Source organism: Nicotiana tomentosiformis, chromosome 6, assembly GCF_000390325.3.
Source record: "Nicotiana tomentosiformis chromosome 6, ASM39032v3, whole genome shotgun sequence".
Lineage (NCBI taxonomy): Eukaryota > Viridiplantae > Streptophyta > Magnoliopsida > Solanales > Solanaceae > Nicotiana > Nicotiana tomentosiformis.
In genome coordinates this window covers 43,628,884-43,651,898 of record NC_090817.1, presented here as the reverse complement: position 1 = coordinate 43,651,898, position 23,015 = coordinate 43,628,884, and the positions used below count along the sequence as shown (strand labels likewise).

Genomic DNA, 23,015 nt, shown 5'->3' with positions numbered 1-23,015 from the left:
TAAACTACTCGTAATGACACCAAATTTTGCGTACAAGTCTTAAATCATCATACGAAACTATTTCCCAGCTTGGAATCCCAAACGGATCTCGATAATACTAAAACCTACTCCAACCCAAATCTAAAGAACTTTTAAACCTCCAACAAGCAAACTTTCATCCTTAAGCGCCGAAATGCTCCCGGGTCATCCAAAATCCAATCTGAACCTACGCCCAAGTTCAAAATTATCATACGATCCTATTGGAACCATCAAATCTCGGTTCCAAGGTCGTTTACTCTAAATATTAACCAAAGTCAAACTTAGTCTTTTAAAAGCCAACTAAGGAACTGAGCGTTCCGATTTCAACCCGACCTTCCAAATCCCAAACTAACCATTCCCGCAAGTCATAAAATAGTAAAAGCACGTACGAGGAGTCTTATTTAGGAAAACGGGGACCCAAAAAGTAAAACGACCGGTCGAGTCATTACATAGAGCCTTAGAAGAAGCATGAGAACTCACTATGAAAAATAAAAGCAAGACTTTCCAATGTAAAGGATGTAAACTAGGAAGATTAACATTGGGAGAAACATAAGAACATTTTAAGAAATGTGAATTAAGCATAGATAATTGGGGATATAGAGCAGAAACTATTTCACAAAAGAAACTAGAAAGTTTTGATAAAAGTTTGGGAGAAATGCAAGATAGTTATGAATACATAGAAACAGATTTCTTAATAAGCCAAAAGGAATTAATGGAGTCAACTAGTTCTAGTCCATTTCAGAGAACAACCCAACAAAGTATAGTAGATACTAGTACAGGAAATGTACCTAGAAGAAGAGTATATAGAATAGGACAAGAAATAGAAACAAGAAATATAAAACCAACAGAAAAAAGAATGCCTATAGAGGAACCTATTAAGTTACAAGAAGGAGATAATAAAGTCAAAATATTAAATATAGTTGCCCATGATCTACAAATGTGGAACTCAATAATAGACCTATGGAAAGGTATAGTAGTAGCAGATTATTTAAAAACTTATCACGATACATATGCAGAAACAATATATAAATATATGAAAACTTTCTTAGGAGAATCAACAAAAGAATTATGGGAAGCCTATAAGTCTGAATTCCAACAAGAATTTCAATCTTTAATAGCAATGGAACCAAATCATTATAATTTCACAAATAAAATACATAGTTTAATAACAGGAGAAGATCCAAATATTGGATTAGTCAATTTACAAAGAAACGCATTAATCAGGCTAGAACAATTTAAGTATAGGTAGTTGGCATTACAAAAAGAATTCTTAAATGATTATTTCTATTATTGTACTATCAGTGAAAATGCTTTTGACCAAGAATTAGGTAAAACATTATTCAATAAATTACCAGGGGATTTAGGCAGAGAAATAGAAGAAAGATGGTACAAAAGAGAAGGAGTAATATAAACCCCGAATGTAAAATGGTCTATAGGACATAAAATATAGCACATAATGGAAATATTACAAGAAAAATGTACACATATACAAATACAAAAATAACTAAAATAAAATAATATGAGTTTTTGTAAGAATATAGTACACACAACCCAAAGTTATGACAAGGGTAAATATAAAAAGGAAAAATATAGAAATTATAAGCCTCAATATTATAGACGTTATGCTAGGAAGAACTATTATCTTAGAAAATCATCAGCTAAAAAACCTTATTTAGATAGAAACAGACATGTTAGAAAATACAGGACAGAGAGAAATTATAAGAATAAATTAGAATGTTTCACTTGTGGAAGCATAGAACACTTAGCAAATACATGCCCAACAAGGATCAATAGCAAGACAAGAAATTCGCAATTAATAGAAGATTTTCAAGAAACCTTAATAAATGTAGATGAATATATGTCAGATAATGAAAGTATATACTCTGTAGTACGTATATATGTAGAAGAATAAAATCAACTAGACTCGTCAGAATCAGAGGAAGAAGAATTAATAAATGAGATAGGATCAGAAAAGTTGGATTTAGAAGAAATACAGGTAAACACATTAGTAAATATATCTGAAGAATGTAACCATGAGTTTGAGAGAAATAAAGGATTATATAGTAATCAATATTTCATATGTAAATGGTATCCTAGTAAAGATAAAAGAGCTAAGTGTAAACTATATTATTTAGAAGGATGCGTTATATGCATAGAAAAAGAATATGAAACAAAACTAAATAAAGAAGAAAAATACAAAGAGATAAATGATCCTACACTTAATTTAAGAGTAATGACATTAGAAATGAGAATAAATGAATTAGAAAAGAGAATACAAAAATTCGAAAAAGGAAAACAAAAATTGGAAGAAAGTGAAGAAAATACAACAGAACCCCTACACGGTAAAGAATTAATGAGCATAGAAAATTATAATGCGCCGGTATGTAATGAAGATGAAAAATTAAGTACCATAAAAATACTTGCGAGAATCAAAATAGAGGATTACAAAATAAAGATATTGGCCTTAGTAGATTCTGGATGTACAAAGTGTATAATAAATAAAAGGATAGTTCTACAAAATTTAATTAAAATCCTAGATAAACCAGTAGCAGCAATGCAAATGAATGGAACACATAATATATATAGACATTATATAGATAAATCACAAATTAGCTTTGTAAACACATGTTTAGATTTTTATAAGTCTAGCTACAAGGTAGATAAAATATGAGTAAGAGATTTAAATATAAATATAGATTTTGTATTAGGATTAAGTTTCATATTATATAATAATGGCAGTTGTTTACTCAGTAGAGATGGAGTAATATGCTTTAAATATATTACTCATACACCAATATAGACAATAAATATTGAAACCAAAATAAGAACACCCCTGAAATCAGATCAGAAAGACCTGCAAGAAAAATAAAAAGAATGTAAAAATAAAAATACATATTGTAAAATAAAGTAAGAGTCTAAAGCTTTGCTATTAGAAAATGATGAAAATTAAGATATATTAGAAAAAGATTACACCTTGATAAATGTTGAAATAGAGTTATAAAATTTCAGAACAGGAATAGAAGAAATAGCAATAATAAAAAATAAAAAGGATTTAGATAATATAATAAAAATATTAGATGAAATAGAAATAATAGGAGAAAAACCTTTAAAACACTGAAAAAATAACAAAATTATGTGTCACGACCCAATTTCACTTATAGGCTGTGATGTCGCCCAAGGTCGCTGCTAGGCAAGCCAACTGTGAACTAGCCATGTCTTTATTCTTTTTAACAATTTCAAAATAGTTGTTTTCTTTATTTATTAAGTAAGTAAGAGGTGAAATATTTAATAAAACAAAGTATCAACAAATATAAGAACAAGTGTGGTGAAATAAATACTCAAAAGCCATCGAATATCTACTAGCATATTTTTCAAGACCTAGTGTCACAAGTGTATGAGCTACTAGTAGAATATACAAAATACTAAACTAGTGTCTGGAATAGAGTAGACATAAAATAAATACAAAAGAGAGACTGTGGGTGCTGCAGAACGGACTTGAAAGGCAGCTCACCACTAAGTCTCGAAGTATCAAGGGTGCGCGCAGGGATGACTGCCAGATGTCCCTGCCTCAAATCCTACACGATTAGTGCAGAAGTGTAGCGTGAGTACATCAAAAATATGTACCCAGTAAGTATCCAGGCTAACCTTGAAGAAATAGTGACGAGGGGTCGACTTTGACACTTACTATGGGCTAACAATAAAACAAATACAGAAAATCTAAACATGTATGAGACATGGGAATGATAATAGTAATACAATGTCAAGCAGGGAATAAATGACCCATTAACTGATAATAAATTTCAAAGTCTCCAACCAACATCTATTAACACCAAATCAATTTCTATCATTAAATAAATTTATAACCTCTCGAGCCATAAAGTAATATCGAATGTAATCAGGCTCTGAGTATTATTACGCATGAGTTATGCCGAGGTCGTACGGCCCGATCCAAAAATATATTGTCTGCACTGCCGAGGGTCGAACGGCACGAACCATAGATGCATCTATTAACCTGCCGAGGCGAACAACCCGCTCCCATGAGAGTAGAGAAGTTTATCTCACTCGCGGAACTACTTGCAACGCGAGTGGACATGGATTTCTCAGAGTTTTTAAATATTTCTCAATTCTTTCCAAAAATAAGAAATCTAAATTAGAAAGTTTCAAACTTACAATCCCTAATCTCAACTTTATTTAATACAATTAATATGCATAATAACATAACAATACAATCAAGGCATGATATAAATCTAAGACTACCCAGACATTTCATGGAATATAGCTACCCATGGACTCGCGTCACCTAGTGCGTACGTAGCTCCCCAAACAAGTAATTTACAACAAGAATACACCTAAGGGGATGAGTTCCCTCTTACAAGGTTAGGCAAGAGATTTACCTCGTTCTCAAGCTCACTTCCGATCCACAAATATGATCTAAAGCAACAACTCAGTGCCAAACAACCCGAAACTAGTCAAATATTATATAAATTAATCAATACATGTTGAAAAGTTCATAATTTTTATCACGACCCCAAATTCCCTCCGTAGGATATCGCGATGGCACCTAGTCTCTAAGACTAGGTAAGCCTATCAATGCGGAATAAAAATTTAAATCTGAAATAAATAAATTACAATTAAAATAATTTCAACTCTCAAAACCGGGTAGAAATAAGTTACAAGCTTCTAAGAATTTATTCTCTATGTCTCTATACATCAGAGTCCAAAGCAAATACGGAAGAAAATATAGTAAGATAGAAGGGGACTGCGGAGTCTGCGGTCGCTGGCAGATATACCTTGAAGTCTCCTGGTACAGCTAGTTTACTAATGCCTGGTCTGATAAGGTATACCTGGATCTGCACAAAAAGATGTGCAGAAGCGTAGTATGAGTACACCACAGTGGTACCCAGTAAGTGCCAAGCCTAACCTCGGTAGAGTAGTGACGAGGTCAGGTCAGACCCTACTGGAAAATAATAATAGCATGGTAAAATGTTAATAATATAATAAAATAAATGACAATGGAAATGAATCAAGTCGCACGTCACCATTTAATTACACAAAATAATGGCAATTAGTATCTCGTGGAAACAAACAAAATTTCCTTTCAACTTTAAGAAAATCACAATAAATAATCAAAGGCAACTGCGGCCATAAATCAATATCAACAAGGGCACTCCCGAAGTACCGCCTCGTACTCTCAAATCATAAATAAATTCACAATATCTCATTTCCTTATCTCACCGCGGGAGCCTTCACAATTTATTTTTAAAGAAAATATTTTTTCCGAAATAGCATCCCGCGTTTTAGCCATCCTTATCACACCGCATGACTTCTAGTAGTTTCCCCTACTAGCCACACGTATCAAGCCATCCATATCTCACCACATGCGTTTCAATACCCAGACCTTATACCATCTCATGCGTATCAATATCACAGTATATCACAATTTGCACCTCAAGTATTCAAATAATTCAACAATAATATTTTTTTCACAATAAAGAGCTCACGGCTCATGCCAAAATAAATCGTCAATAATATTTTTCTACAATAAAGAGCTCACGGATCCATCACAAAGAGTACAAAAATCTTACAAAAATATTCAGGAATAAATAATTCAGCAAAATAATATTTCAAAGTCTTTAATACGTTGCTTCAATACCAAATTTAAAAATGTCAAATACTTTATATTAATAATATTTAATTTAAAGAAAATCAACTTCAAATAATGCACAGAATAAAAGAAACCATGTTCCAACTAAACAGATAAAACAATCAGCAGGAAAAGGTCAAGCAAATTTAAAGTATATAAATCAAATCATTGAATGAAAATATAACAACATTTAATAATTTAATTAATATGCAATAGTGATCTTCACAATTTAAAAACATAATCCTTCACATTTAGTCCGTATACACACTCGTCACCTCGTGTACACGACTTTCATCACATTACAATTAATACCAGTCCTAGGGAAAATTTTCCCCACACAAGGTTAGACAAGTCACTTACCTCGATTTGCTCCAATTTAACCAAGTAATATGATTTTTCCTCAATTTTCCAACTCCGATCGACTCCTATCTAGTCATATATAATTCGATACGGTCAAACAAAATTATAGGAATCAATTTCATAAGAAAATACTATATTTTTCAATAAAATCCGAAATTGGCTCAAAAATCGCCCGTGGGGCCCACATCTCGGAATCCGGCGAAACTCACAAAATCCGACAACTCGTTTAATTATGAGTCCAACCATACCAGTTTCACTCAAATCCGACTCCGAATCGATATCGAAATCTCGAAAATTCGTTTCTATGAGATTTCAATTTTTTTCCAAATTTCAATCTCAAAACACTAATTAAATGGTGAAAATATTGATATATTTGTGTATATAGACCAAATCCGAGTTAGAATCACTTACCCCAATGTCTTTCTTTGAAAATCTATCAAACATCGCCTCTGATCAAGCTCCAGTTTGTTAAAAATGGCGAATGAGACGAATGCCCTCTTTTATAAATCTGCCCAGGCAGCCTTCGGAACTGGGCCTCGATCGTGACTTCGATCATGGACCTCGAGCCTAGGCCTCGATCATGGCTTCGATCACAAACTCGAGCCTGGACCTCGGTCATGGCCTCGATTATGGCATCGAGCCTGGTCCTTCGATCATGGCCTTGATCCTGGCATCAAGCCCGGGCCTTCGATCATGGCCTCGATCATGGCATCGAGCCTGGGCCTTCGATCATGGCATCGAGCCTGGGTATTCAATCATGGCATCGATCCTGAGCCTCGTCTCTAGCTTCGACCCTGGCCGTAGACCCTGGGCTCGATATCTGGGCTCGATCTTGGCTCGATCACAGCCGAGAATATCCAGTAGAAGAGAAAAATTGCAGTAGCTTTTTAAGTCCAATTTTTGATCCGTTAACCATCCGAAACTCACCCGAGGCCCTCGGGACCCCAACCAAATATACCAACAAGTCCTAAAACATCATACGAACTTATTTGAAACCTCAAATCACATAAAACGACGCTAAAATCACGAATCATGCTCCAATTCAAGCTTAATGAAACTTAGAATTGCCAACTTCTACATTCGATGTCGAAACCTATCAAATCAAGTCTGATTGACCTCAAATTTTGCACACAAGTCATAAATGACATAATGGAGCTGTGAAAATTTTCAGAACTGGATTCCGACCCCGATATCAAAAAGTCAACTCTCCGGTCAAACTTCCAAACTTAAATTCCCATTTTAGCCATTTCAAGCCTAATTTCACTACGGACTTCCAAATAAAATTCCGATAGCTCCTAAGTCCAAAATCACTATACGGAGCTGTTGAAATCATCAAAATTCTATTCCGGGGTTGTTTGCACATAATTTGATATCCGATCACTATTTGACTTAAGCTTTTAAAACCTTTAATTTTTCATCAAAATTCCATTTCTCGGGCTATGGACCTCGGAATTTGATTCAGGGCATACGCCCAAATCCCAAATCACGATACGGACCTACAGAAACTGTCAAAACACTGATCCAAGTCCGTTTGCTCAAAATGTTAACCAACGTCAACTCAGTTGAGTTTTAAATCTCTAATTCACATTTTAATCCATTTTTCACATAAAAACTTTCCGAAAATTTTTACAGATTGCGCACGCAAGTCGAGTAATGATTGATAGTACTTTTCGAGGTCTTAGAATACAGAATTAATTATTAAATTTAGAGATGACATTTTGGGTTATCACATTCTCCACCTCTAAAACAAACGTTCGTCCTCGAACGGAGTTAGAAAAAGTACCTGAGCTGGTGAATAAGTATGGATAACATCTGCGCATATCATGCTCGGTCTCCCAAGTCGCCTCCTAAACCGGATGACCCCTCCACTGAACCTTCACAGAAGTAATGTTCTTTGACCTCAGCTTTCGAACCTGCCTATCTAAAATAGCCACTGGTTCCTCAACATAAAATAGATCATTGTCCAACTGAATCAAACTTAAATCTAACACATAAGACGGATCGCCATGATATTTCTGAAGCATAGAAACATGGAATATCGGATGAACTGCAGAGAGGCTAGGTGGTAGTGTAAGTCTGTAAGCCACCTTTCCAACTCTCTCAAGAATCTCAAAAGGCCCAATATACCTAGGGCTCAACTTGCCCTTCTTCCTGAACCTCATCACACCCTTCATAGGCGAAACCCGGAGCAATACCCGCTCACCAACCATGAATGCAACATCATGAACCTTCCAATCTGCATAACTCTTTTGTCTAGATTGGGCTGTACGAAGTCAATCCTGAATCAACTTAACATTTTCCAAGGCATCCTGAACCAAGTTTGTACCCAATAGTCTAGCCTCGCCTGGTTCGAACTAACCTACTGGAGACCGGCACCGCCTACCATACAAGGACTCATATGGAGCCATCTAAATGATTGACTGGTAACTGTTGTTGTAAGCAAACTTCGCAAGTGGTAAGAACTGATCCCAAGCACCCCTAAAATCTATCACACACGCACGAAGCATATCTTTCAGTATTTGAATAGTACGTTTGGACTGCCCGTCCGTCTGAGGGTGAAATGCTGTACTCAACTCTACCCGAGTACCCAACTCACACTGTACTACCCTCCAGAACCGTGATGTAAACTGCATACCCCGGTCAGAGATGATAGATACCGGTACGCCGTGAAGTCTGACAATCTCGCGAATATATACCTGAGCCAGCTGCTCTGAAGAGTAAGTAGTAATAACCTGAATGAAATGAGCTGACTTGGTCAATCTATCCACAATCACCCAAACTGCATCGAACTTCCTCTGAGTCCGTGGGAGCCCAACAACGAAATCCATAGTGATCCGCCCCCATTTCCATTCTGGAATCTCTAACTTTTGAAGCAATCCACCTGGTCGATGATGCTCATATTTCACTTGTTGACAATTTAGACACCGAGCTACATACTCCACTATGTCTTTCTTCATCCGCCTCCACCCATAGTGCTGTCTCAAGTCCTGATACATCTTTGCAGCACCTGGATGAATGGAGTACCACGAACTGTAAGCCTCCTGGAGAATCAACTCACGCAAGCCATTTACATTGGGTACATATAGCCTGCCCTGCATCCGTAATACACCGTCATCTCCAATAATGACTTCCTTGGCATCACCGTGCTGAACTGTATCCTTAAGGACAAGCAAAAGGGGGTCATCATACTGATGCTCCCTGATACGATCATAAAGAGAAGACTGATAAACCATATAAGCCAAAACTCGACTAGGCTCGGAAACATCCAATCTGACAAATTGGTTGGACAAGGCCTGAACATCCAAGGATAAAGGTATCTCTACTACCGGTAAATATGCTAAGCTGCCCAAACTTTCTTCCTTATGACTCAAGGCATCGGCTACTACATTGGCCTTCGCAGGATGATAGAGAATAGTGATATCATAATCCTTAAGCAACTCCAATCATCTATGCTACCGCGAATTAAGATCTTTTTGTTTAAACAAATGCTGTAGACTTCGGTGATCGGTGTAGACCTCGCAATGGACACCGTACAAATAACGCCGCCAAATCTTCAAGGCATGAACAATAGCTGCTAACTCAAGGTCATATACAAGATAATTCTTCTCATGCACCTTTACATGTCTGGACGCGTAGGCAATTCCCCTACTATCTTACATCAACACTGCGTCGAGACCAATACGCGATGCATCACAATAAACAGTATAAGACCCTGAACCTGTAGGTAATACCAATATTGAGGCTGTAGTCAAAGTTGTCTTGAGCTTTTAGAAGCTCTCCTCATATTCCTCGGTCCACATGAACGGAGCACCCTTTTGGGTCAATTTGGTCATAGATGCAGCAATAGAAGAGAAACCCTCTACAAAACGGCGATAATACCCTACCAAACCAAGGAAACTCCGGATTTCCGTAGCTGAGGACGGTCTGGACCAACTTTGCACTGCTTCAATCTTCTTTGGATCTACCTTGATTCCCTCGCACGAAACTATATGACCCAAATATTCCACTGAATCAAGCCAGAATTCACACTTTGAAAATTTTGCATATAACTTCTTTCCTCTCAAAATATGAAGCACAGTCCTCGGGTGCTGTTCATGATCTTCTCGATTTCGGGAATACACCAGAATGTCATCAATAAACACAATGACGAAAGAATTAAGATAGGGTTGGAATACACTATTCATTAAGTGCATAAATGGTGATGGGGCATTGGTCAGCCCAAAAGACATCACAAGGAACTCGTAATGACCGTACCGAGTCCTGAAAGTAGTCTTCGGGATATTTGGCTCCTGAATCTTCAACTGATGATAGCCTGAACGTAAGTCGATCTTAGAGAACACTCTGGCATCCTAAAGCTGATCAAATAGATCATCAATATGTGGCAATGGATACATGTTCTTCACTGTAGTCTTGTTCAGCTAGCAGTAATCAATGCACATCCGCATAGAACCATCCTTCTTCTTCATAAATAAGACAGGAGCACCCCAAGGTGATACACTGGGACGAATGAAACCCTTATCAAGCAACTCCTATAACTATTCTTTTAATTCTTTCAACTCTGCTGAGGCCATATGATATGGTGGAATAGAAATGGGCTGAGTACCAGGTAATAAATCAATGCCAAAGTCAATATCCCTGTCAGGTGGAATACCCGGAAGATCTGCTAGAAATACATCAGAAAAATCCCTTACTACAGGAACTGACTCCATAGTAGGAGTATCAATACTAACATCTCTCACATAGGCCAGATACGCATCACACCCCTTCTAAACCATTCGTTGAGCTTTAAGAAATGAAACAACCCTGCTAGGAACATGATCCGAGGTACCCCTCTACTCTAGCCGCGGTAGACCTGGCATAGCCAACGTCACCATCTTGGCGTTACAATCAAGAATAGCATGATAGGGTGACAACCAGTCCATGCCCAAAATAATATCAAAATCCACCATACTGAGCAATAATAAATCAGCCCTGGTCTCAAAACCACTGATAATAATTAAGCACGACCGATACACATGGTCCACAATAATAGATTCACCCACGGGTGTAGATACATAAATAGAAGAACTCAAGGAATCACGTGATACGCCCAAATACAGGGCAAAATAAGATGACACATAAGAATAAGTGGAGCTTGGATCGAATAAGACTGATGCATCTCTATGACAGGCCGGAATAATACTTGTGATAACAGAATCGGATGCAACGACCTCTGTCCTAGCAGGAAGGGCATAATATCTGGCCTGGCCTCTCCTTCTAGGGCGACCTCTACCTGTCCGACCTCCACCTCTAGCTGGCTGTGCAGGTGGAGTGGCAACTGGTGCAGTAATCATGGCCTGAGAAGCCTGAGGGCCCTGTGGAATAGGTGGGGCCTGAGAAATCTATGGAGGTGCACCCCTCCTAAATCTGGGTCAATCCATCATGATATGACGAGTGTCACCCTAGACAAAACAAGCCCTCGGAGGACATGGCTGTTGGGACTGGCTCGGGCCTGATCGACTAAACTGCCCACTGAAAGCACCCCGTACAGGAGGTACAGTAGACACTAGCGGTGCATAATATGGAACCTGAGGTCTGGGAGTAGCCAGAATACCACTGGAAGCTGGAAGTGCTGAATGAATAAGATAACTCACATAACCTCTACCATAACAGGCTGCAACCGGGGCACGAGAATTATTATATGTGCCAGAATCTCGGGGTCTCTTAGCTTCCCTCTCTTCCCTCTCCCCGCATACCTTCCAATCTCCTAGCAATTGACACCACCTATTGGTATGTGATGTCCATCTCTAACTATCGGGCCATACTGTATCTGATATTAGGGTGGAGACCCTCAATAAATCAGCGAACCCGCTCTCGAACAGTAGCAACTAAGGCTGGTGCATGCCTCGCCAAATCACTAAATCGGAACGCATACTCTGACACAGTCATAGAACCCTGGCGCAACTGCTCAAACTCTGCGCGCCATGCATCTCTAAGACTCTGAGGGACATACTCCCTTAAGAACATATCTGAAAATTAAGTCCAAGTGAGTGAAGATACCTCATCGGGACTATCCAACTCATATGTTCGCCACAACTGGTAGGCTGCTCCTCTAAACTGGAATGCCATGAAAGAAACCCTACTGGAATCCACAATACCCATAGTATGAAGGATACAGTGACATTCCTCCAGAAAACCCTGAGCATCCTTTGAAGCTAAACAGCTGAAAGTGGGAGGGTGGTACTTCTTGTACCTTTCGAGCCAGAGCTTCTCCCCCTCTGAAACTGCTGTCCTAATCTCAGGCCGAACTAGGGCAACTGGCTGCACTGGTAACAACTCTGGGGCATGGTCAACTTGGGCCCGTAGCTCTGGAGTACGGGCGGCGGGAGTCTGCGCTCCTCCCCCGGCCTGAGATGTCGCAGGAGCAAGTGGAATTAAACCTGCCTGAACTAAAGTGTCAAACATGCTCAAAAACTGGGCAAGAGTCTCCTGAAGTGCAAGAGTAGTAACAAGCATCTCAGTTGCCTGCTCTCCAACTGGAGCTACTGGTGGCTCTGGCGCAGCAGCTCGTGCAGGTGCTCTAGATGCACCACGTGGTCTTCCTCGGCCTCTGGCTCGGCCTCTGCCCCGACCCCAGCCTCTTGCGGCTCCAACAAGGGGCAAGGGTGTCTGATCATCAGATCCAGTTATGCGTGTTCTCACCATCTGTGAGAGAATAAAAAGACAATTATTTAGAAATTTGAAATCAACAAAGGCGCATGATAAGGAAATCAAAGAAGTGAATATTTTCCTAACAGTTCCATAGCCTTCTGAAGATAAGTACAGATGTCTCCTTACCGATCCTCAAGACTCTACTAAACCTGCTTGTGACTCATAACACCTATGAACATAGGGTTGTGATACCAACTTATCACGACCCCAAATTTCCTCCGCAGGATGTCGTGATGTCACCTAGTCTGTAAGACTAGGTAAGCCTATCAATGCGGAATAAAAATTTAAATCTGAAATAAATAAATTACAATTCAAACAATTTCAACTACCAAAACCCGGTAGAAATAAGTCACAAGCTTCTAAGAATTTATTCTCTATGTCTCTATACATCAGAGTCTAAAGCAAATAAGGAAGACAACATAGTAAGATAGAAGGGGACTCCGGAGTCTGTTGTCGCTAGCAAATATACCTCGAAGTCTCCTCGTACAGCTAGGTTACTGATGCCTGGTCTGATTAGGTGTACCTGGATCTGCACAAAAAGATGTGCAGAAGCAGAGTGTGAGTACACCACAGCGGTACCCAGTAAGTGCCAAGCCTAACCTCGGTAGAGTAGTGACGAGGTCAGGTCAGGCCCTACTGGAAAATAATAATAGCATGGTAAAATGTTAATAATATAATAAAATAAATGAAAATGGAAATGAATCAAGTAGTAGGTCACCATTTAATTACAAAAAATAATGGCAATTAGTGTCTCGTGGAAACAAACAAAATTTCCTTTCAACTTTAAGAAAATCACAACAAATAATCAAAGGCAACTGCGGCCATAAATCAATATCAACAAGGGCACTCCCGAGGTACCGACTCGTAGTCCCAAATCATAAATAAATTCACAATATCTCATTTTCTTATCTGACCGCGGGAGCCTTCACAATTTATTTTTAAAGAAAATATTTTTTCCGAAATAGCATCCCGCGTTTTAGCCATCCTTATCACACCGCATGACTTCTAGTAGTTTCCCCTACTAGCCACGTATATCAAGCCACCCTTATCTCACTGCATGTGTTTCAATACCCAGACCTTATACCAGCGCATGTATATCAATATCACAATATATCATAATTTGCACCTCAAGTATTCAAGTAATTTAACTTGCCAAAATAATTCAGCAACACTATTTTTTTCACAATAAAGAGCTCACGGCTCATGTCAAAATAATCGTTAATAATATTTTTTCACAATAAAAAGCTCACGGCTCCATTACAATGAGTACAAAAATCTTACAAAATATTCATGAATAAATAATTCAGCAAAATAATATTTTAAAGTCTTTAATACGTTGCTTCAATACCAAATTTTAAAAAGTCAAATACTTTATATTAATAATATTTAATTTAAAGAAAATCAACTTCAAATAATGCACAGAATAAAAGAAACCAAGTTCCAACTAAACAGATAAAACAATCAACAGGAAAAGGTCAAGAAAATTTAAAGTATATAAATCAAATCAATGATGGAAAATATAACAAGATTTAATAATTTAATTAATAGCGACAGTGATTTTCACAATTTAAAAACATAATCCTTTACATTTAGTCCGTGTACACACTCGACCCCTCGTGTATACGACTTTCATCACATTACAATTAATACCAATCCTAGGAGAAATTTTCCCCACATAAGGTTAGACAAGTCACTTACCTCGACTTGCTCCAATTTAACCAAGTAGTATATTTTTTTCTCGATTTTTCGACTCTGATCGACTCGTATCTAGTCATAATTATCTCGATACAGTCAACAAAAATTATACGAATCAATTTCATAAGAAAATACTACATTTTTCAATAAAATCCGAAATTAGCTCAAAAATTGCTCGTGGGGCCCACGTCTCGGAATCCGACTAAACTCACAAAATCTGAGTCCAACCATACCAGTTTCACTCAAATCTGACTCCGAATCGATACCGAAATCTCAAAAATACGTTTCTATGAGATTTCAAATCTTTCCCAAATTTCAATCTCAAAACACTAATTAAATAGTGAAAACAATGATATATTTGTGTATATAGACCAAATCCGAGGTAGAATCACTTACCCCAATGTCTTTCCTTAAAATTCTATCAAAACTCGCCTCCGCTCAAGCTCCAGTTTGTTAAAAATGGCGAATGGGACGAATGCCCTCTTTTATAAATCTGCCCATGCAGCCTTCAAAACTGGGCCTCGAACGTGACTTCGATCATGGCCCTCGAGCCTAGGCCTCGATCACGGCTTAGATCACAGGCTCGGTCATGGCCTCGATTATTCCATCGAGCCTGGTCCTTCGATCATGGCCTCGATCCTGGCATCAAGCCTGGGCCTTCGAGCATGGCCTCGATCATGGCATCGAGCCTGGGCCTTTGATCATGGCCTCGATCATGGCACCGAGCCTGGGCCTTCAATCATGGCCTCGATCATGGCATCGATCCTGAGCCTCGTCTCTGGCTTCGACCCTGGCCGTCGACCCTGGGCTCGATATCTGGGCTCGATCTTGGCTCGATCACAGCCCAGAATATCTAGTAGAAGAGAAAAATTGCAGCAGCTTTTTAAGTTCAATTTGTGATCCGTTAACCATCCGAAACTCACCCCAGGCCTTCGGGACCTAAACCAAATATACCAACAAGTCCTAAAATATCATACGAACTTATTTGAAACCTCAAATCACATAAAACGACGCTAAAATCACGAATCATGCTCCAATTCAAGCTTAATGAAACTTAGAATTTCCAACTTCTACATTCGATGTCGAAACCTATCAAATCAATCCCGATTGACCTCAAATTTTGAACACAAGTCATAAATGACATAACGGAGCTGTGAAAATTTTCAGAACTGTATTCCGATCCCGATATCAAAAAGTGAACTCCCCGGTCAAACTTCCAAACTTAAATTCCTATTTTAGCCATTTCAAGCCTAATTTCACTACGGACTTCCAAATAAAATTCCGATCATGCTCCTAAGTCCAAAATCACCATACGGAGCTGTTGGAATCATCAAAATTCTATTCTGGGGTCATTTGCACATAATTCGACATCCGATCACTATTTGACTTAAGCTTTTAAAACCTTTAATGTTTCATCAAAATTCCATATCTCGGCCTAGGGACCTCGAAATTTGATTCCGGGCATACGCCCAAGTTCCAAGTCACGATGCGGACCTACAAAAACTGTCAAAAAACTGATCCGAGTCCGTTTACTCAAAATGTTGACCAAAGTCAACTCAGTTGAGTTTTAAAGCTCTAATTCACATTTTAATCTATATTTCACATAAAAACTTTCCAGAAAATTTTATGGACCGCGCACGCAAGTCGAGTAATGATAGATAGTTCTTTTTGAGGTCTTAGAACACAAAATTAATTATTAAATTTAGAGATGACATTTTGGGTCATCGCAGTTTTACTATTAGAGTAATTACCCAACCCAAATTGGAAGATTCCTATAAGTGACCCCCCGGCCCACGTGCCCGGATTCCGAAAATGTTCGAATATAATTGTTACCCATAACCTCACAAACTCAAATATATCATTTTCACCCAATTGCATAATTATTTTCGTGGTTAAATCCCATTTTTATCAAAATCTAGTTTTTTCAACTAAATACATAATTTTCACAATTTTTCATGTTAAAATCTACCCATAATCTATGTATTTATCTTACATTGGATATAAATTACTTACCTTCAATAGCTAGGTGAAAACCCCTCCATAAGAAGCTCCAAAATCGCCCAAGAAGTGAAATAAATGATCCAAAATGACCCAAGTCCCGTATTAAATGGACCCTTCTGCCTCCAGCGATATTCGCTTCTGCGGCTCCGCATCAGCGGAAAAAGTATCATAGATGCGGATCACCCAAGCTGACCTTCTTCCGCATCTGCGCACAGTGGCCCGCTTCTACGAGCCTTCGTTTGCGGCGCATGTGCCTCACCTGCGGCCTGGCCCGCTTCTGCGCTTGCCTTCTTCGCACATGCGCTTTCGCAGGTACGGTCCTTGCTCCGCTTCTGTGATCCTTGGGAAGCTCACACCAGGCCGCTTTTATGGTCGTTGGCTCGCTTCTGCGAGCTCGCACCTGCGGCTAGCTCCATGCAGGTGTGATTGCACTAGAAGCTCTGCTGCTTCTGCCATTTATTTCAAGTCCTAACGACTTCCGCACATCATCCGAATGGCATCCGGGGTCCCCGAGGCCTCGCCCAAACATACCAACAAGTTCAAAATCATAAAATGGAACTGCTCAACCTCACGAAACACGAAAAATAACACCAAAACTAAGAATCACACTCCAAACCAAATCGAATCAACTTATGAACTTCAAGTTCTTCCAACTTGCTCCGAACATGCCGAATCATATTTAAACTACTCGGAATGGCACCAAATTTTGTGTGCAAGTCTTAAATCACTGTACAAAATTATTCTCGGGCTCGTAATCCCAAATGGACCTCGATAACGCCAAAACCTACTCCAACCCAAATTTAAAGAACTTTAAAAACTTCAATAAGCCAACTTTCAACTTTAGGCGCTGAAACGCTCCTGGGTCATCCGAAACCCGATCCAAACACACGCCCAAGTCAAAAATCATCATACGAACCTGTTGGGACCGTCAAATCCCAGTTCCGAGGTCGTTTACTAGAAATGTTGATCCAAGTCAAACTTAACCCTTTAAAGCCAATATTAAGGAACTTAGTGTTCCGATTTCAATCCGAACCCTTCCAAACTCAATCTAACCATCCCCCTAAGTAATAAAAAATAAAAAGCACATATGGGGAGTCTTATTTAGGGGAACGGGGATCTAGAAAGAAAAATGACCAGTCGGATCGTTATATTCTCTATCTCTTAAACAAACGTTCGTCCTCGAATGGGTCTAATATCGTACCTGGAGTGCCGAATAAGTGTGGATATCTGCTCAGCATTTCCTCCTCGGTCTCCCAAGTCACCTCCTCAACTGGTTGACCCCTCCACTAAACTTTTATCGTAAAAATCTTCTTGGACCTCAACTTGCAAACCTGCCTGTGAACAATGGCAACTGGCTCCTCCTCATAACCCATGCTCTCATATAACTGAACCGTGCTGTAGTCTAACATATGCGACTTGTCGGCATGATACTTCCGGAGTATAGACACGTGGAAGACTGGATGAACTCCTGATAGACTGGGAGGCAAAGCAAGCTCATAAGCAACCTCCCTAACTCATCTCAACACCTCAAATGGACCTATAAATCTTGGGCTCAACTTGCCCTTCTTCTCGAACCTCATGATTTCCTTCATCGGCGAGACTTTCAAGAGAACCTTCTCTCCCACCATAAATGATAAATCACGCGCCTTGTGATCTGCGTAACTTTTTTGTCTGGACTGTGCTGTGCGAAGTCGCTCCTAAATCAACTTTACCTTTTCCAAGGCATCCTTCACCAAATCAGTACCATATAACTTAGTCTCGCCGGGCTCAAACCATCCGATGGGAGAACGACATCACCGACCATATAAAGCCTCAAATAGAGCCATCTCGATGATGGACTAATAACTATTGTTGTAAGTAAACTCGGCCAAAGGTAGGAATCGATCCCACTACCCTCTGAAGTCAATCACACATGCTCTGAGCATATTTTCCAAGATCTGAACCGTTCTCTCCGACTGCCCATCGATCTACGGATGAAAGGCTGTGTTGAGCTCTACCCGGATCCCTAACTCACTCTGTACTGCCCTCCAGAAATGCGAAGTAAACCGAGGGCCTCTATCTGATATAATGGAGATAGGCATACCATGCAACTAAACAATCTCCTGAATGTAAATATGGGCCAATCTCTCTGAAGAATACGTGGTCACCACCGAAATGAAATGCACCGACTTGGTCAATCTATCGACAATGACCCAAACAGTGTCAAACTTCCGCAAGGTCTGCGACAACCCAACTACGAAATCCATAGTAATGCGCTCCCATTTCCATTCACGTATAACCATCTGCTGGAGTATGCCACCTAGCCTCTGATGCTCGTATTTAACCTGCTGGAAATTAAGGCACCTTGCTACATACTCAACTATGTCCTTCATCCGCTGCCACCAATAGTACTGCCTCAGGTTACGATACATCTTCGTAGCACCTGGATGAATAGAATACCGAGAACTGTGTGCCTCTTATAGAATCCTTTCCCTCAATCCATCAACATTAGGGACACATAGATGACCTGGAGTCTCAAAACACCATCCTCACCGATAGTAACCTCCTTGGCACCACCCTGTAGTACCGTCTCTCTGAGAACCAATAAGTGCGGATAGTCGTACTGGTGAGCCTTGATCTGCTCGAATAGTGAAGACTGGGCGACGATGCATGCAAGAACTCGGCTGGGCTCTAAAATATCCAATCTCATAAGTCTGTTAGCCAAGGAATAAATGTCCAAAGCTAATGGCCTCTTCTCTTCTGAAATGAATGCCAAACTACCTATACTCTCTGCCTTTCTACTCAAGGCATCCGCAATAACATTCGCCTTGCCAGGATGATAAAGGATGGTAATATCATAATATTTTAGTAGCTCAAGCCACCTACACTGCCTTAAATTGAGATCCCTCTGCTTGAACAAATGCCGCAAGCTGTGATATCGGTGTAAACCTCATAGGACACCCCATAAAGATAATGCCGCCAGATCTTAAGAGCATGAACTATCGAGGCCAACTCCAAATCATGCATGGGGTAATTCTTCTCGTGGGGCTTCATCTGACGTGAAGTATATGCAATAACTCACCCCTCCTGCATCAATACGCAACCCAGGCCAGCGCGCGAAGCGTCACAATACATAGTATACATCCCCGAACCGGAAGGCAACACTAATATTGGTGCTGAAGTCAAGGCATTTTTGAGCCTCTGAAAGCTCACCTCGCAATCATTGGACCGTCGGAACGGAGCACCCTTCTAGGTCAATCTAGTCAAAGGTGATACAATAGATGAGAAGCGCTCTACAAACAGACAATAATAACCTGCTAACCCCAAGAAGCTCCTAATCTCGGTCGCTGTGGTAGGACGAGGCCAACTCTGAACTTCCTCGATCTTCTTGGGATCTACCTTAATACCCTCGCCTGATACAGCATGCCCCAAGAATGCTACATAATCTAACCAAAACTGACATTTGTAGAACTTAGCGTATAGCTTCTCTTCCCGCAAGGTCTGAAGCACCACACTCAAATGCTGCTCGTGCTCCTCCATGCTACGCAAGTAGATTAAAATGTCATCAATGAAGACAATGACAAAAGAATCAATATATGTCCTGAACACCCGGTTCATCAAATCCATAAACATCACCGGGGTGTTAGTCAAACCGAAGGACATCTCTAGAAACTCATAATGGACATATCTAGTCCGGAAAGCCGTCTGCGGAACATCTGAATTACGAATCTTAAACTGATGGTACCCCGATCTCAAGTCAATCTTAGATAACACCCTAGCACCCTGCAACTGGTCAAACAAGTCATCAATATGCGACAACGGGTAATTGTTATTAATTGTAACTTTGTTCAGCTGGCGGTAATCAATGCACATTTGCATAGTCCCATCTTTTTTCTTCACGAATAACACCGGTGTACCCCAAGGATACATACTCGGTTTGACGAATGCCTTTGCTAGCAACTTCTCAAGCTGTTCTTTCAACTCCTTCAACTCTTTTGGAGACATGCAGTACGGTGGAATAGAGATAGGCTGGGTACCTTGAAGATCAGAAGGAAACATATCGGGGAACTCCCGGACCACGGGCACTGAATCAATCGCCAGAGTCTCTACGGTAGTATCCCGAACATAGGCTAGATAAGCCAAACAACCCTTCTTGACCATATGTCGAGCCTTCAGAAAAGAGATAACCCGACTAGATGCACTAACAGACGAACCCTTCCACTCCAATCTAGGCAACTCTGGCATCACCAAAGTAATAGTCTTGGCATGGCAATCAAGAATGGAATGATGTGGAGATAACCAGTCCATGCCCAGGATGATCTCAAAGTCGGTCACATAGAGAAACAGAAGATCTGCTCTAGTCTCATAACCATATAATGTAACAATGCAGGACCAATAGTTCCGATCCACAACAACAGAATCGCTCACCAGTATGGACACATAAATAAGAGTACCTAAGGACTCACGAGGAACACCTAAGAAATGAGCAAACAGATATGAAACATATGAATATGTAAACCCTAGATCAAATAGTACCATAGCATCCCTACTGTAAATAGAGATAGTACCTGTGATCACGACATCTAAGGCTACTACATCTGGTCTGGCTAGAAAAGCATAGAATCTAGCTGGAGCGCCACCTGACTGGCCTCCGTCTGTCTAACCTCCGCCTCTAGGACGACCCCTACCCACCTGCCCTCTGTCTCTGGGCAGCCGGACGGCTGGTGCGGCAGCTGGTGCTGTAATCATAGGCTGATGACCCTGCTGTACTGCCTTGCCCCGGGGTCTGGGACAAAACCTCTTCATGTGGCCAGGATCCCCACACTCATAACAACCCCTTGAAACGGTTGACTGCTGACATGAAGTCTGACCCTGATAGCCTGAATACCTGTTAGAGGTACCCTTAATAGCTGGTAGCCGGTAGGAACTCTCTGGCATGGCACTGAAATAGGGTTGCACTGGAGCACCCCGAGGAGGCGACGGTGCTGGATATATGGGTCTGCTAGGCTGACCCCTCAAAAACTAACCTCTGCCCGCAGCCGGGGCACTACTGAACTCTCCAGAATATCAAAACCGCTTATCCTTCATCGCCTGCTCTCGGCTCCACTGACGAACACCCTCGATCCTCCGAGCTATCTCCATAACTAGCTCGTACGAAGTCCTCATCTCAGCCTCTCGGGCCATAGTGGCCTGGATACCAGAGTGCAGACCGGCAACAAACCTCTGCACTCTCTCTGCATCAGTGGGAAGTATCATAACTTCATGGCGAGACAACTCAGAGAAACTCGCCTTGTAGTCGGTCACTGACATCTAACCCTACTGAAGCTGCTCGAACTGAAATCGCAACTATTCCCTCTGAGATGGTGGAATATATCTGTCCAGGAAGAGGCGTGTGAACTGGTCCCAAGTCATGGGAGGAGAACCTGCTGGTCTACCGAGAAGATAGGACTGCCACCATCTACGGGCCCTGCCCTCCAGCTGAAAGGTGGTAAAGTCCACCATGTGGGACTCCAATATCCTTATGTTGTGCAGTCTGTTCCTGCACCAATCAATAAAGTCCTGGGGATCCTCATTTCACTCACCTACAAAGACAGGAGGATGTAGCCTGGTCCATCTGTCCAATAGCTTCTGCGGTTCGTCGTCCGCAACTTGTCTGCGCTCAGGTATAGCTGCCGCAACTGGCTGAGCTCCGCCCACAGGTAGTGTGCCTGAAGTCTGATATACGGCAGCTGCATGCCCTTGAGCCTGAGCGGTAGGGGTCTGTGCTCCCCCTCCCACCTGAGATGTGGCTGGGTCTGCTGGAAATAAACCAGCCTGAGCCATAGAATCCATGAACCGCAACATACGGCCCATGATCTCCTAAAATCCTGGTGCAAAGATTAAATCCGCTGGGGATGGCTCTACTGCAGGCACCTTGCCCTGCTCCTCAATAGCAGGATCCTCCATAGGTCCCACTGGTGTCACAACTGGAGCAACTCTGGGACATCCTCGTCCTCTACCATGAGCTGGAGCCCTCCTTTGGCCTCTGCCTCGGCCTCTAGCAACATGGGGAGCAGCTCCTCCATGATTGGGTACATCTGTCGCGTGTGTTCTCACCATCTATGAGAGAATAAGAGAAAGATACTTAGCACAACATCAACTGAACGATAGGAGATGAAGATAGAGTAGTTTCCTAACACCCTATAGCCTCTCGAAGATAAGTACAGACGTCTCTGCACCGATCCGCAAGACTCTATTAGGCCTGCTCATAACTTGTGAGACCTACGTAAACCTAGGTCTCTGATAAGATGTTGTCACCACCCAATTTCACTTATAGGCCGTGATGGCGCCTAACGTCGCCGCTAGGCAAGCCAACTATGAACTAGCCATGTCTTTATTCTTTTTAACAATTTCGAAATAGTTATTTTCTTTATTTATTAAGTAAGTAAGAGGCGAAAGATTTAATAAAACAAAGCATAAACAACTATAAGAACAAGTGTGGTGAAATAAATACTCAAAAGCCATTGAATGTCCACTAAGCATATTTTCCAAGACCTGGTGTCACAAGTGTATAAGCTACTAGTTGAATATACAAAACACTAAACTATTGTCTGAAATATAGTAGATAGAAAACTGTCACGACCCCAAT

The 23,015-nt window shown here is 40.7% G+C and overlaps 1 protein-coding gene across 1 annotated transcript; it reads right to left on the bottom strand.

Moving 5' to 3' along the window:
• Nucleotides 1-2,862: 2,862 nt before the first annotated feature.
• Nucleotides 2,863-21,325, bottom strand: LOC138893895 (uncharacterized). Its single transcript, XM_070178562.1, has 9 exons — nt 21,052-21,325; nt 20,636-20,862; nt 19,702-20,557; nt 18,752-18,830; nt 17,740-17,884; nt 12,442-12,706; nt 12,062-12,339; nt 9,017-9,315; nt 2,863-2,872 (listed from the first exon to the last, which is right to left on the bottom strand). Exons 1-9 carry the CDS (start codon nt 21,323-21,325, stop codon nt 2,863-2,865), a joined length of 2,433 nt encoding a protein of 810 aa, XP_070034663.1.
• Between the last annotated feature and the right edge of the window lie 1,690 nt (nt 21,326-23,015).